This window comes from Onychomys torridus, chromosome 17 (assembly GCF_903995425.1).
Source record: "Onychomys torridus chromosome 17, mOncTor1.1, whole genome shotgun sequence".
Classification (NCBI taxonomy): Eukaryota; Metazoa; Chordata; class Mammalia; order Rodentia; family Cricetidae; genus Onychomys; species Onychomys torridus.
Window position 1 is genome coordinate 16,919,872 of NC_050459.1, and position 17,492 is coordinate 16,937,363.

The window sequence follows — 17,492 nt, forward strand, 5'->3', positions numbered from 1 at the left end:
ATATATACACATATATGCATGTATATGCATGTATGTGTATCTCAAAGTGCAGTCATGTATTACTTGATGGAATATGTTTCACTGGGTTATTTTGTTATTATGTGAGCATCATAGAGTGTAATTGAACTCAGATAGTTATAAGATCATTGGGTATGTCATGGTTGCATAAGCTGACATCATTGATTAAAATGCCACTTTCCCCAAACAGACAGTTCTTTTGAGAAGCTATATGACCAACAAGTATATGGAACATAGTCAGCATACTAATTATCAGGGAACTGCAAATAAAAGCCACAATTAAATACTACCACATTCCATTAGGAGTGACCATTACTAAAAAGACAAACAAAACAAAACAACCAAGAATACCAACAAAGATGTAAAAGGAACGCTCGTGAATTGTTGGCAGGAATCTAAACTTTTATAGCCATTATGGAAATATCTGTGAAAGTGCCTAGGAAATGCAAAATAGAATTGCAATGAGTTCAAGTAATCTCAGTACTAGGTATTTATACTGAAGGAATAAATTCAGTGTGTCAGAGGCTGTCTGTGCACTGCAACATTATTCTTAACCAAAAGAATGAATCAAGAAAACAACACAACTGGATACTGTTCAGCCATAAAAAGAATGAAATCCTGTCTTTGCGATTATACAGCTAGACCCGGGAATCTCGTGTTAAGTGAGTAAGCTGGGCACTGGAAGACAAACGTGGAATATAGAAAAGTTGCTCTCATGGGAGTTGAGAGCATCATGGTGTTTGCCAGAGACTGAGGAGGGTAAGCAGGAAAGGGGTGGTAAGCAAAGGTTGACCACTAGGTAGATACTATGTCAAAGGTGAGCAAGAGTAAGATGCTCCGCTGTGCTATTGCATAGAAGGGTGTGTGTAGTGTGTACTTCAAAACATACAGAAGAGATTTTGAATGTTTTTACTGAAGAGATGATAAATATTTGATGAGACAGATGTGCTTGGCCTTATTTACATATTACACTATGGATCAAACTAATGGTATTCCTTTAATATGTCTAACTTTTATATTTTAAGTAACTTTTATATTTTAAGTTATCAGTATTAATTACATTTAACTGGTTAAAAATGTCATTGGGGTCTGATGACGTAAAGGAAACAGCATTTTCCAGACACACAGGGAAGATGTGGGTTTGGACCCAGAGGCTGTAACAGCATGTACAAGATCTGCACAGGCTCAAGCCAGACAAAACTGTCACAAAGGAAGGGTAGTGGGCACAGAGTCCCAACACTGGCCGAGAAGCAATGTGCAAATGACAGTTTCTGGGAAAAGGAGAAGTCAGTTTTCTTCAAGTGACACTGGATACGTCAACCAACTGGAAATTCTCAAGGTATTAAAATTTTTTGTCACTATTCTAACATATTAGATGTAATCATTATTTTGAATTATACCACTACTATTTCTTCAATTTCACATAAGTGGGATCATATTGTACATTGTTTGTGACTAGATTTTTATCCCCCAAATAAATTATTCAGGTTCACCCAATATTGTTATGCATAATGGTAATTCTTTTTTTGTTTTATTTTGTTCTGTTTTGAGACAGGGTTTCTTTGTGTAGCTTTGGCTGTCCTAGAACTGCCTCTGTAGACCAGGATGCCTGGATCTCACAGAGATCTGCCTGCCTCTGTCTCCAAAGTGCTAAGATTAAAAACATCTGCCACCACTGCCCAGCCATATTGTGGTAATTATTTTTAAAAAAAAAATCAGTATTTATCACTATATAGAAAATACAACCACTTACACACAAAAAAATCATAAACTTATATACCACTTCACAAAGTCAATGAATACACTATACTCTCCAAAATCCACCTTAGAAGAATTTCAAAACAAAAATAGATATCAATAAGTATAGCTGAAGAAAGGCATACAAACTGGACACTCAGATTTGTTTTTTCACAAACTCATAGTCATTGTTGGTTGAGATCTCATTATTAACTACTTATTAAAAGATACAAAAAGACAGCCATTGCAGTGCATTGTGCTCCATAGTGACAGCGCCGGGCAAGCAAGAGCCAGACGGGCACTGGGCGATCCTGTGCTTCGCAGAGGAAAATCAGCTAAACGTGGACAAAGGAGATCCTAAGAAGCGAGAGGCAAAATGTTCTCCTATGTGTTCTTTGTGCAAATGTAGGGAGGCGCTCAAGAAGCACCGGGATGCTTCTGTCAACTTCTCAGAGTTCTCCAAGAAGTGCTCAGAAAGTGGGAAGACCGTGTCTGCTAAAGAAAAGGGGAAATTTAAAGACATGGCAGAGGCTGACAAGGCTTGTTGTGAAAAAGAAATGAAAAACTACATCCCCCGACCCCCGCCGCCGCAATGGGCAGACCAAAAAGAAGTTCGAGGACTCCAGTGCACCCAGGAGGCCTCCTTTGGCCGCCTTCTTGTTCTGTTCTGAGTATCACCCTCAAAACAAAGGAGGACACCCTGGCTTGTCCATCGGTGATGCCACAAAGAAGCCGGGAGAGACGTGAACAACGCTGCTGCAGATAACAGGCAGCCCTGTGAAGAGAAGGCTGCTGAGCTGAAGGAAATACAGAAAGGATATCGCTGCCCACAGAGCTGAGGGAAAACCCAATGCGGCGAAGAAGAGGGTGGTCAAGAGGGAAAGAGCAAGAAGAGGAAGAGAACGATGAGGAAGAGGATGAAGAGGAAGAGGAAGATGAAGAAGAGGAAGATGGTGAATAAGTTGGTTCTAGTACAGTTTTTTCCTTGTCTATAAAGCATTTAAACCCCCCTGTACACAGCTCACTCCTTTTAAAGAAAAATAAAATAAAATATAAGGCTGTGTAAGATTTGTTTTTAAACTGTACAGTGTCTCTTTTTGGATAGTTACCACACTACCAAGTGTGTCTTTAGCCCTGTCCTGGTGGTATTTTCAATAGCCGCTAACCTTGCTTGGTCCAGTCTGGGCTTGTAAATTGGTATGGAAATGTCAAGCAGGTTCTTGCTGGTGCACAGCACAAATTAGTTATATATGGGATGGTAGGCTTTTTGTTTTGTTTTGTTTTTGTTTTTCGTTTTTACCTTCAGTTGTCCCTGCTGCAGCTTATACAAAAATAATTGATGTTCTGTTAACTGAATACCACTCAGTAATTGCAAAAATAATTGCATCTGTTTTGTTGACATTCTGAGTACTTCTAAGTAAATACAATATTCTTCTTTTCTTTTTGGAGCTGAGGATCGAACCCAGGGCCTTGCGCTTGCCTACCACTAAGCTAAATCCCCAACCCCTACAATTTTTTATTAAAAAAATATTAAAAACTCTCTAAAATTTACAAAAAAAGTAGCACTCACACAACAAATGAAATACAATTCCTGTCAATAGATATAAGAAAATCTTTCTTTAAAGGTTTTCTGACAAGACATTTGGTAAAATGAGCCAGAATGAGATGTCTTCATTTTAATCATAGATAAGTTCCTGTCTGTGAGGTTTTCATTGTTCCTAGTGGAAATTCTAGCCATGTTAGCATGTCTGTTCTTGTCCTTGTTTAGCTCATGTGTAGGCACTAATGTTAGTGAGACTTTCTATGTATAGCTTCCAATCTTCCTAGGAGACACAGTCTCCCAGCAAACTCCCTGATCTTCTGGCTCTTACATTTTTTTCCATCCCCTTTTCTTCAATGAGCCTTGATCCTTAGGTACAGGAGTTACGTTGTAGATGTTATCAGTTGGGACTGAGCACCACCATTCAGCATTTTGGTTCATTGGGTTTTTCTGTAATGGTCTCCATATATTACAAAAAGAAGTTTCCTTGATGAGAGGTGAGGACGACACCTATCTCTGGGTAGAAGGACAAATATTTGGAATGTAGTTAGGGATTAGGCTGGTTTAATAAAGTGGCATTATAGGTTCTCCTCCTAGACTCACGGCTTCACTAGCCCTGACTAGCTGGCTAGGTTTCCTTCTTGTTGAGAGGCTCTTATGTCTAATTAGAGAGCTGTTGGTTATCATGGAGGTATGGGTGCCACTACTGCACTGTTAGGTTGTCATGCCTGTGTCGGTCGCTGTTGTGGCTCATATGTGTCAGAGCTGGGTAGGACTGTTGGTTGTTTTTCTCCTCTGGAAGCTTGTGGGGCACATTCTGGTGCCATGAAACCTTGCCATCAAGGAGGAGGCTTTTAGGCCACTATATCACATGAATTTAAATGTGTGAATTTGAAAATAGTTTAGACCAATTAACATGCTCTGTGTTCAGCTACATGCAACAAATGCAAACATTTCAACGAAGCTTCTTCAGTCATGTTTAATTCAACTCCCAAAATTGCCACAATTAAGCTTTACGGGTAACACATCCTTTGGTAGATAATATTGTTTTTCGATAGATTAAGTTGGTAACTTGGGGTTAATTATAGTTTACTTAAATTGCGCCACTTTTCTTTCTACAAAATTGGTCTCAATTTAGCCACATTTAATATTAGCTAGATTGTTGCTAAAAAAACAAAACAAAAACCTTTATGTAGCTGAAAATCAAAACAAAAGCATTTCTCAAGTGAGCTCCAGACTATTGGTGTCTACCAGTTACTGAACTGATATCTCCTCAGGGTGTTGATTGATAGTTATTGGTTCCTTTACTGTTTTAATCAAAGTATTCAAAGAGAATCTATTTTCATAAAATGCATAAGACATAAGCTACCCCAAAAGCCTTTGAATGACTATTTCATTCAGAATGCAGGCTCAGATCTAAGCCGTTAGTTCAGCCGCTGGTGGCCTTGGTTAGCCAGAGAGCTTTAGGGGACAGCCACATGGTCAGGAGCAGCTGCACATCTTGGACAGGATGTCATTTTAACTCAGCGGTGATGTCTGTGGACTCTTAACTCCTGAGAGGATACTAAAATAGCCCTGTGGTTTCCTTAATCTTTAAAAAGAAAGGATGGTAAGGATGTAGTGCCTCATGGAGGCGTCCCTGAAGGTATCCAGGCAGGGAAGCAAACCTCTCCAAGAGATAAGAATGAAAACTGGCTGCAGATTGACTTCCTCAGCCTAGATCAGACTGAGGGGAGTCATGCCAGGCGGTTGGTTCATTGTCAGCATATTTAAGACACACTTTGGGAAAAGGTTTCCAGGCAACAATCAGTCCAATCCTAGGTGCACTTGGATTATAAAATAAAGCTTAAGGTGTGACTACATAGAGACCCTTTTACACAGTGCATGGGACCATGAGGGTGGCTTCTATAGCTAAAGGGCCTAGAATCTAGTGTGATCTCTGACTGATAGCGTAGAGGTCAGCAGGCCACAGAGTACTTGTGACATCTCCACTAAGGATGGGTAATGGTCCAGGGAGGGGAGAGTCTGGAATAATCATTCTGGGGAATTTGGGTGAGGTCTGCCTTTATAGTAAAAGGTGGGTGAGGTCTGCCTCCACAGACAACAAAAAGGTCACCAGGTCATTAACCAAATCCGCTCTTCAGCTTTCTGGATGGAATGCAGGCAATTAATTTTCATCTCCTCCACTGAGGAGACACCCCATGCATGACTAACATTCCTGGTTTTCTTAGTGCTTCTCTGAGTACAAGGACCTCTGTGCTCCCAACAGCACGTGCTTTTAGTCCCAGCACTCAGGAGGCCACAGGCAGATCTCTTAGTTTCATACTAGCCAGCTATCCTGATCTACCATGTGAGTTTGAGGACAGACAGGACTTAACATAGAAACCCTGTCTTGAAACAAAAGAAAGGAGGGAAGAAAGGTAGGAAAGGAGGGAGAGAAGGAGAGAGATAGAGAGAGAGACAGAGAAAAGAAAAAGAAAAGAAAGAAAATGAAATGAAGGAAGGAGAAATAAAGGAAAGGATGTTATAAATACAAGATTATATTTGGACTGATCTTGAGTATGCAAAAGCAGAGGATAATTTTTCTCTTGAAAATCTTTATTGTATCATATGTGTGTGTGTGTGTATGTGTGGGGGGGGGTGGGGTGTGGGTGTGTGGGTGTGTGTGGAGGCTGGAGGACAGCTATGAGTGCTGTTCATCAGATAACACTTTGTTTTTGAGACAGACTCTGTCACCAGTCTGGAGCTCACCAAGGCTAACTTGGCTGACAAGTGAGCTCCAGGGATGTGCCTGTCTCCATCTTCCCAGTGCCGGCTTATAAGCATTTGACCATGTCCAGCCTTTTAAGGGGGGTTTGGGGATCAAGCTCAGGTTCTCATGCTTGCAAAGTACAAACTGAACTATCTCCCCAACCCAAGGATAAAATAAACCTGAGCTTTACTTACAAAGAAATGTTCAGTGCTGCCTTTAAGTAGCCTAGATGCTCCAGATGTGGGTATAGGGTTAGCAAACAAAAACTATGGCCGCATTCAGCAAATAGACTGTAACATCTGTTGTTTCTGTAGCAAGGAATTCGCCAGATGGGTAGGGGAAAAGGGTGTGATGCAGGTGTAGACACATAAAGGCTGTAGCAAGAAGACTTTCAAAGGGGCCTGTTATTTCTTCCACTTTTGCATCTGAAGGAAAACTTTCGAGGATTGTAGGGAGCCACACAAAGGCTCAGCCACTGAGAAAATCCACACATACTTTACCTAAAATCCTAAAATCTTCTCAGCTATCTTTTTTTTTCTGATATACATGTACTGTATATTAAGATAAACTTGACCCCACCAAGGGAAACATAAGACACCATATGTTACCAGACATGTTTTGATTGCCAGCAATGAAGTCAGCATTTTCCCCTATACTCTTTAGTGAGGCTGTTTCACACAGTTAGAAATATCACTCCATTTCTCCCAGAATTCCTTTTACCATTAAATGAATTGACTGCTGATTTCTTTTTATTGCTGAATAATAATTCCTTGCATAGACAGTACTACAGTTAGTCGCTGCATCAACCTATTGAAGACCATTATGGATAACTCTTTTGTTTGGGGGTGATTATGAATAAAACTGTAAATATTTTAATACAGACTTTTGTATAGGCATACATTTTTCACTTTAGTTAGGTAAGGAGCAAGAACTTGATTGCTAGATTGTATGGCTTTTCATAAAACAACCAATACAATCTTCCATTATGGATATGCCATTATCTCTTTTTTCTTTCTTTTTGTGGAATTAAATCAGGGTCTCATTTTCTAGCTCAAATTGGCTTGGAACTAACCGTCTTCCTTGTCTCCTGAGTACTGGGGTTACACACCTGTCAAGATATTTGGCTTTTATCTCTTTTTCTATTTGTCCATGTCATAGTTTTTTAAAAATTTTATTTTACATCAAGGTCTCAGCCTCCCCATATCCCCACTCCCAACCCTCAACCCATTCTTCTTCCCATCCAGGAAAGGGCAGGTCTCCCATGAACATCAACAAAACATGGCGTTTTAAGGCACAGTAAGACTAAGCCCCTCCCCTTGCATTAAGGCTGGGCAAGGTGACCCTGTATAAGGAGTAGAGTCGCAAAAGCCAATAAAAGAGTTGGAAATAGCCCCTGTTCCCACTATTAGAAGTCCCAGAAGAGGACCAAACTACACAACTGTCACATATATGCAGAGTGCCTAGGTGAGTCCCATACGGGCTCCCTGGCTGTCAGTTCAGTATCTCTGAGCCCCTGTGAGTCCAGCTTAGTTGATTGTGTGAGCCTTCCCATGATGTCCTTGACTTCTCTGGAGCCTACACTCCTTTTTCCACCTCCTCTGCAGGATTCCCAAACTCCACCTAAAGTTTGGCTTTGGGTCTCTGCATCTGCCTCCATCAGTCCCTGAATGGTGTCTCTCTGATGACGATTGGGTCAGACACCAATCTGGTCACAGGCTACTTATCCACTGTTGCTAGGAGTCTAAGCTGGGGTCCTCCCCATAGACTTCTGGTAGATTTCCCTGTACAAGGCTTCTACTTAACACCAAAATGTACCTTCTCCGGCATCCCCCTCAGCATTCTCCCCCTCTGTGCCCCCCAACCTGATCAATCATGTTCCCATCCCCACCTGCCCTCAGGGCACTCACGAAATCTCTTCTATTTCCCCTTCCTAGGGAGATCCAGGTGTCCCCCAATGGACTGTCCTTTTTACTTAGTTTCTCTGGATCTGTGGATTGTAGCATATTTATCCTCAATTTTACAGCTAGTATCCACTTACAAATGAGTACATACCATGTTTGCCTTTCTCAGTCTGGGTTACCTCACTCAGGATGATTTTTTTCTAGTTCCATCCATTTGCCCTCAAATTTTCTGGTGTCCTTGTGTTTAACAACTGAGTAATACTCCATTGTGGAAATGTACCATGATTTCTTTATCCATTCCTCGGTTGAGGGGCATCTAGGTTGCTTCCAGGTTCTGTCTATTATAAATAAAGCTGCTATGAACATAGTTGAGCAAGTGTCCTTGTGGTATGATTGAGCATCCTTTGGGTATATGACCAAGAGCAGTATAGCTGGGTCTTGTGATAGGTTGATTCCCAGGTTTCTGAGAAACCAACACACTCATTTCCAAATTGGCTGTAGAAGTTTGTACTCCCACAAGCAATGGAGAAGTGTTCCCCTTGCTCCACATCCTCTCCAGTATGAGCTGTTGCTTGTATTTTTTTTATCTTAGCCATTCTTAAGGTGTAATATGGAATATCAAAATCATTTTGATTTGCATTTCCCTGATGGCTAAGGATGTTGAACATCTCAAGTGTTTCTTGCTTTTTGACCATTTAAGATTTTTCTGTTGAGAATTCTCTGTTTAGATCTGCACCTCATTTTTAATTGGATTGTTTGGTTTGTTCATATCTAGTTTTTGGAGTTCTTTATATATTTTGGAAATCATTCTCAACTACCTTTTAATATTTGGTCTTGATGTGGCTGGTTTCTCTTTATTCTGGATAGGGACAGAAACTGCTCATTTGGCAGTAGATTGTGTAGCAGAGCTGAAGTTTTCTCTGGATACTTTATGTACATTTGACTGGGAGGTATTTGAGGTCTTCTGGCCAACTAAATAGTTAGATCAGTAAACAGGTAAAACAAGTTGAGTCAAAGATGGATTCATACCAAAACATCAAATCCTTAAGATCAGTTTTTGACACTGAGTAAAGTATAAAGGGATTCATACTACATCTGGAACTTAAACATGTATGCATATATATTTTTCATGTAGAACTATTGGCTATTCCTATGTGTATGTTGTGGATTTACTGTGACATATGCTTCAAAGGATCATGTGTTTGAATATTTGTTCTTCGGGTGGTGGTACTGTTAAGGATGACTGTGGAGCCTTTATTACTTGGTGCCTCACTGGAGGAAGTGGATCACTGGGGGAAGGGGATCACTGGGAGAAGTGGATCACTGGGGGAAGTGGAACACTGGGGGAAGGGGATCACTGGGGGAAGTGGATCACTGAGGGAAATGGATCACTAGAGGAGGGTTTGGGGGCTTGATGGCCTACCCATTTCCTGCCCACTCTCTTCTTTTAGAAGGATCACACTTGCTGCCATGCTTCTGTCCATGGACTATAAGCCAAAGCAAACACACACACAAAACCCCTTTTCTCCCTACAGTTGCTTCCTGTCAGGTGTTTGCTCACAACAACAGGAAAAGTAACTAACCCAGAAAGTCAGTACCAGGATGTGGGGCCACACAGCTATGATGAACAGCCTTAACTTTTTTTTTTTTTTTTGCTACAGTATTATATTCAAAGCTTTATATATTTTTGTTTACAATTACACAGTAATTCTAAATATTTAGTAGCAAAGAGATGGCAACTACTATTTTGTTTAAAAGGTCTTACATTTAAAAAGAAAAATCTGTAAGACCCAAAGCCTTAGGCTGCAATGATTATTGTGACTTTTATGAAAAACAATTTTATGTGGTGGGAAAGAAGCTAATGGGCTCTCATTTGAAAACAAAACATACTTGAATTTATCAATTCTGAAAAAAATACCAGAACTAAAAATTTTCCACATAAATAAATGATCTGTTATTAATATATATTTTAATTTTCCATAATTGAAGTTCTCCATATTTAGATAAATGAAATAAAACCCGCAAACAGCAAGATTCCTTTTTCTTTTAGTAACAATTCCTATAACATGAATAGAAATTTACTCCAAGCTTTCTTTTGGTAGAAATGCATTCCTAAATTAAAGTCATGATTGGAATAATGATATATATGTAAGATGTAAGATAAGCTTTCTATACAATCCCCAAATCATGTGACTAAAAAGCAGTTTTAATCACTTCCATGTCTGCATAAAATGTCCTGCCATTCTGAAGTACACTCCTTAGAACCCTGAAGAGGACCAGGGTATGTGGAGCAAAGTTTGTCCTTTCTGAAGGCCAATCATCCAACATTTAAGTTCATCATTTTTAACTTCCTCATGGAAATATTTATGAAGTTGATATATCCCTTTTCACATGTCAATATGTTAAAAGAAAAACAAACATCTTTAGCAAGAGAGAAATTCATGTGACCTGTCATGAAAAAAAAAATCAAGACAGCAATCTGCTCTGGTATGGAAGCAACAAATAGAAGGGAGGGGAAAATAGTCAAAGTCCAAATAATTTATAAAAGCAGAAGCCATATTTGTAGTCTATACCAGTGCACCCTTGTTTGAAAACCTCTGCTCTTGGAGTAAAGATTTGGCGACCACAGAGATTTATCAGTAAAACCATTTCAACACAGTTAGAAATCATCAAGGCTGGACTACTACCTGAAAGAGCAATGCCTATATAATGACAGAACTTCCAGGCTCATCCCAAACACTTCTAAAGTTCAGATCCTACTGTCTTCTTGTAAGTTAAGTGAATTTCATTTGTGTTCTGTAGTGTGATGACCAACAAGACAATAGCAACCTCCCCCAAAATTTAGAATATTGTAAACAATCTAAAACAATGAAATAGTTTAACTTTTTTGAAAGGTGTAGAAGCAGTTCAAAAGCTTAATGGAATCTAGTTATGTGGTGTGTGATGCAGATGAGAGGGGAATCTAGCATTCTGCCTCATTACAATATTTTCTAATTAAAAGTTCCCTGTAGGAACACTGTGTGTAAACACGGATAAGATAACCCCAGACTTATTTTTGTGGAACCTTTGGAAAGCGTTAAACTCTTCAGGTTGAAATTTTCCTTCTAGTGCCTTCTGTGGAGCTGGATTTGTAGATAGATGCTGCTTAAATTTGGCTTTGCCATGAATGTCTTTCTCCGTCTTTTGAGATTGATAGTTTTGCTGGGTATAGTAGTCTGGGCTGGCATCTATGGTCTCTTAGAGTTTGTAGAACATCCATCCAGCCCTTCTGGCCTTTTGATTCTCCATTGAAAAGTCAGGTGGTATTCTAATGGGCTTGCCTTTATATGTTACTTTGTCTTTTTCCCTTGTAGCTTTTAATGTTCTTTCTTCTTCAGTACATTTAGTGCTTTGACTATTATGTATCATGGAGAATTTCTTTTCTGTCACAATGTATCCACTCAGGAAAGAGAGTGAACAAGTGATACTATAATATAAAGCCTCAATACTTTCTCCCAGTAGCCCACTTCTCCAGCAAACTTCCATAACTTTTCCAAACTGTATCACCAGCTGGGGGAGCCAGTGTTTAAACATGTGAGCTTATAGGGGCATTCAATTCAAATTATGGCAGAGGCTAATATGAGTATCTCAACCTTCTTTAATAGCAGATTACAGAGGATGTAAAATCTACATATCCACATACTCAGGGGATTTTCACTGGACCATGTCAATGAGAAGCAGGTGGAGCAATAGTAACCATTTTTGGTTACCCCTAGTTGCTCCATGCTTACTTCTGGATCACACTGCATAGGTAACATTTGTGTCTGTCTTTCTTTAGGAGGTTGTGCGGTTCCTTGACTCCAAGCATCCAGACCACTATCAAGTCTACAATCTATGCAGTATGTACACGACTCACTTTTGTGTGACTGTAGGTAGAGAACAGATTGGTTCTGATGACTCCTCTCTTACATTTCATTTATTCATAAGTATTTAGAGTTAGAGTTAAATTCCCCACCTTGTGATGGCCTCATGTGGTCGGAAAGGTAGCTCATCCAGCAAAGTACCCCAGGAGAGAGGCATAGGGGGCCTAGAAGGACCGAACAGGCAGAGCAGGTGAGCCATGTTAGGGAATGTCTGTTCTAGGGTGAGGAACATTCGCAGGTGTGCTCTCTAACCCACCTGGAGTAGGTTGTGATGAGGAGAGCACACTGGGTTAAAAAAAAAAAACCAAAAATGCAACGCTTTGGGAATATTATACCTCAGTTTACCTCTCTGTCTCTGGTGATTTGTTCAATGCCTGTATATTAAATGAAAATTGTCAGGAGCCAACATCTCTGTCAACTACATTTGTCTCTGCTCTGTGGTTTCTAACACTTATAACTATGTACTGAGAAGTCACTAGAAAACTAAAGGTGAAGCTTCCTTTAAAAATGAGTTTAACAGAAGACAGCTTATGCTGGAGAGGATATGGAGCAAGGGGAACTCTCCTCCACTGCTGGTGGGAATGCAAGCTTGTACAGCCACTTTGGAAATCAATATGGCGCTTCCTTAGAATATTGGGAATCCATCTCCCCCAAGACCCAGCTGTAGCACTCTTGGGCATATACCCAAGGAATGCTCAATCATACCACAAGGGCATTTGCTCAGCTATGTTCACATCAGCGTTGTTTGTAATAGCCAGAACCTGGAAACAACCTAGATGCCCTTCAACTGAAGAATGGATAAAGAAAATATGGTACATATACACAATGGAGTACTACTCAGCAGAAAAAAAAACAATGACATCATGAGGTTTGCAGGCAAATGTATGGATCTAGAAAAAATCATCCTGAGTGGGGTAACTCAGACTCAGAAGGACAAACATGGTATGTACTCACTCATAGGAGGATACTAGATGTAAAACAAAGATGACTAGACTGCTACACAACTCCAGGGAGGCTACCTAGAAAATGGGACCCTAGGAAAGACCCAGGGATCACCCAATGTCAGAGAAATGGATGAGATCTACATGAACAACCTGGACGACAGTGGAAGTAATGAAGGGCAAGGTTTGAGGGAAAGAAAGCTTAGGAGAGCAGGAGATCCCAGCTGGATCAAGAACAGAAAGGGAGAACAAGGAATAACAGACCATGATAAATGAAGACCACATGAGAACAGGAATAGGCGGAGTGCTCAAGAGGTCCCCAGAAATCCACAATGATATATCCTCTGTAGACTGCTGGCAATGGTCGAGAGAAAGCCTGATCTGACCTAGTCTGGTGATCAGATGACTAAACACCCTAACAGTCGTCTTGGAACTCTCATCCAATAACTGATGGAAATGGATGCAGAGATCCTCAGCCAGGCCCCAGGTGGAGCTCCAGGTGTCCAACTGTCGAGAAACAGGAGGGTCTGCAAGAGCGTGAATTGTTGAGTCCAAGATTGCAAAAAGCACAGGGACAAATAGCCAAATGAATGGAAACACATGAATTATGAACTAACGGCTGTGGAGTCCCCAGCTAGATCAGGCCCTCTGGATAAGTGAGACAATTGAATAGCTTGATCTGTTTGGGAGGCACCCAGGCTGTAGGACCAGGACCTGTCCTTAGTGCATGAGCTGGCTGTTTGGAACCTTGGGCTTACACAGGGACACATGCTCAGCCTGGAAGGAGGGGACAGGACCTGCCTGTACTGAATCCACCAGGTTTAAATGAATCCCCAGGGGTGTCTTGGTCCTGGAGGACATGGGAATGGAGGGGAGGGGGTGGGGGGAAGGTGGGGGTAGGAGCGGGAGGGGGGAGGACAGGGGAACCCATGGCTGATGTATAAAATTAAAACACAATAATAATAATAATAATAATAATAATAATAATAATAATAAATAAATAAATAAATGAGTTTAGTGACCAGGTGGTGGTGGTGGCTGGGGCAGTGGTGGCACATGCCTTTAATCCCAGCACTCAGGAGGCAGAGGCAGGTGGATTTCTGTGAGTCCAAAGCCAGCCTGATCTACAGAGCAAGTAACAAGACAGCCACGCCTACACAGAGAAACTCTAATAATTTTTTTTTTAATTTAAAAAAAGAGTTTAGTCTGCCTGAGGTGGAAAATTGCAAAACTTTTTTTTTCTTTGCAACTCTGAAAAATTGTTTTTCAGAGAAAACTACTCTTGAAGACAGATAAGGAATTTTCTAATTGAAACTCTAAATCTATGTATAACTTTATCATTTGCTGCATTACTAGGCATAGATGTATGACATATGTATTATTTATTTTAGGTGAGAGCGCTTATGACCCTAAGAACTTCCACTACAGGGTCCGCAGAATCATGGTTGATGATCACAATGTCCCCACTCTTGAGTGAGTCTAACTCCACACTGACTGTCAGATAAGGGCTAAATACCGAGACTCAGAGTTATAGAAAATTACTATTTTGGAAAAATTTTTCATTGAAAAAAAAATCTTGTTTTTGGAAATCAGGGAAATGTTGTTGTTCTCCAAGGAAGTAAATGATTGGATGGCTCAACATCCTGAAAACGTTGTGGCGATTCACTGTATGGGAGGAAAAGGTAATACTGCCTTTTTAAAATTTTCCTCTTTGAAAAGAAACACGCATGAGAACTAACGCTATTGATCATACTAATCATTAACACTTTAAAATAATTGGCTTCAGGACAGAAGGATGTAAGAAGACAGGGAAGGAAATGGCAGAGGTGCAGAGAGGCCCATGGGAGTGAAGGGAAGGAGAAAACAGAGTTAAGGAAGGGTATGAATATTTCCCCTGCTTACTAAATATTTGGATTCTCTTACTCTTAACTTGACAATGTAAGTCTGTAAAAATACCAATGATGTTTTATCTTTAAAATAGAATAACACTTTTTATTTTAAGGCTATATTTTCTTTTTAATTGACAGATTTTATATATATGAAATGCATTTTATTTTTGTTGTTATATTTATTGTGGAGTTGCTGAATGCAACTAATTAACATATATCACTTTATCATACTTATTGTAGTTAATATGCTTTTCCTTGACGATTGGTGATGTTGTGCGTTTTTATATACCTGTTGGCCATGAGTATGTTTTCTTTTGGAAATACCATTAGACTTTCATTGGTTTTATTGTTGTTGCTGTTATTTGTTTAGAAAGATGTTTTTTGTTGTTGGTGTTTTTGTTTTGGGCTTGTTTGTTTCTCTCTTTTCCTTGAGGAAAAGTTTGGATTAATAGCCCAACCAGTCCTTGTACTCCCCATGTATTACAGGCGGGCCTCCAATTCATGATCCTCCTGTCTCCTTCCAAATACTGAGACCACCGGCATAACGACTAAATCTGTCACTGTTCTATTTTAGAAAAGAAGTACTTTCCTTATTGAAAATATGTGCACTGTATTCTGATAGTGGTTCCCCTCTCCCATCGCCCAGCTCCCCACCTCTCCACCCACACAACTCTGTGCCTCCTTTCTCTCTATCTTTAAAAACCAAACAGGCCAATTTTTTAAAGTCAGAATAAAAGAAAAATGAAAAAGAACAAGAAATACATGCACACAAAGCCCACACAAAATTGGAAACCATAATATACAAAGACCAGTAAGATAAAAAATAAATAAATAAATAACTGAAAACACCGTTGAGTTCATTCTGTGATGGCCATCTACTGCTGGGCATGGGGACTACCCTTCAGTGTGGTTTGTTTACCCACTGAGACACAAACGAGAGAAAACATGCTACATTTGTCATTCTGGGTCTCACTCAGAAAGATAGTTTCCAGCTCCATCCAGTTACCTGTTAATTTCATAATTCTGTTTTCCTTAGTAGATGACTAATACTCCATTATTCAGATGTACCACATTTTCATTATCCATTCCTCAGTTGATGGACATCTACGCCGGTTTCATTTCCTGGCTATTGTGACTAGAGCAACAATTAACATGGAAAAGCAGACGTCTCTATAGTAGATATGGAGTCCTGTGGGTATATGTTCGAGTGGTTTAGGATCATGTGGGTCATCTATTTCTAGAGTTTTGATCAACCTCCACTATGATTTCCATAGTGGCTTTACCTGTATGCACGTCCACCAGCAGTACAAACTATTTCCCATACGTTATATCCACATTAGCATCTGTCGTCATTTTTCCCCTATCTTAGCCATTCTGACTTGGGTAAGATGAAATCTTGAAAGTAGTTTTAATTTGCATTTACCTAATGGCTAAGGATATTGGACATTAAAAAAAAAAATTTCTTGGCCATTCATACTTTATAGAGAACTCTCTTCTTAATTCTCCACCCCAATATCAGGAATAGGAATGGGTTCTCTCTTTTGAAGTTGTTGCCCAGTGCTGTCCCACATGCCCCCAAACATCACAGGCTATTGCCAGTGCTCTTGGTTACCCTCCAGAATTTGACAGCAAGACCCTATTGCTGAAGATACCACATAGATTAGTCCTAGAACATGGAGAGATCAAGCTGGTACTTACCTGGAAGTTACATCCCTACCGGCTAGCTTTCATAGTGCTGGATCGTGCTACTCATGCTAGCAGAGGGGAAAAGCAATCCTTACTCTTAGCCAGCTGTGACCCCTGGAAACTATAGTAATGGCCAGTTGGCAAGGCATGCTTACTGCTGGAATGGGAGGAATCAACCACTGGTTTATTTATTTATTCATTTGATTGTTTGTTTGTTGTTTTGTTTTGGTTTGTTTTGGTTTTTGGTTTTGTTTTTTTTTTTTTCGAGACAGGGTTTCTCTGTGTAGCTTTGCGCCTTTCCTGGAAGCCCTTGGTAGCCCAGGTAGCCCAGGCTGGCCTCAAACTCACAGAGATCCACCTGGCTCTGCCTCCCGAGTGCTGGGATTACAGGCATGCACCACCACCGCCCGGCTCAACCACTGATTGGATTTGAGATTCATTCCCCAAGCTGAATCTCACATATGACACTATCATTGGGTCAGTTCTATGCTAAGATTGTTCACAGACTCCAGGAGAGACTGTTAAATGGACATCATATTAAACCAACTCCTAACGATTTGTTATTCCCATTTTTAGTGCGCCTCTCAACCATCATCAGAGAAGCTTCTTTTTGCTATAGATGGTGGTTAATATAGAGACCCACAACTAGTCAAGTATAGAAAATGAAAGACTGCAGAGTCATCTCTATCACACCCCCTCTGCCCGGGCTCGGGGACCATTGTGGAAGAGGGAAGGGAGAGGTTGTAAGAGGCAGAGGCAGTGGGCAGCGATAAGAAAACAATACTTTCCAGAGATCTCACAGCAGTTGTGACAGTTCACACCAGACAGAATCCCAGAAGAGAGATGGGAGGTGGGCACAAAGTTCCCCCGTAACTAAGGACCTATTGCACTTGATAGCTTCTTGGAGAGGGAGCATCCATCTTCTTAGCAGTCTGTCCCCCAGTAGGTCATTTATGTCTCACTGGGAGGACACCCATCCAAGAGCTTATGGGCAGCATGAGCTGTGCTTTATGGTTTTCTTTTCTATTTATGGGATTTTATTTTAATTCTATTTCTCCCTATCCTACCTACAAACCTTCCTCCCATACACCCCTCCCCATGCTCTTTCAATCTCATGGCCTCTTTT

The 17,492-nt window shown here is 40.4% G+C and overlaps 1 protein-coding gene across 1 annotated transcript in view; it reads left to right on the forward strand.

Moving 5' to 3' along the window:
- LOC118569176 (phosphatidylinositol 3,4,5-trisphosphate 3-phosphatase TPTE2-like) overlaps positions 1 to 17,492 on the forward strand; it is a 61,612-nt gene that overhangs the window by 15,615 nt on the left and 28,505 nt on the right. Inside the window, 3 exon segments of the mRNA XM_036166902.1 lie at positions 11,766 to 11,826; positions 14,183 to 14,264; positions 14,385 to 14,473. Coding sequence (XP_036022795.1) covers positions 11,766 to 11,826; positions 14,183 to 14,264; positions 14,385 to 14,473 — 232 coding nt within the window.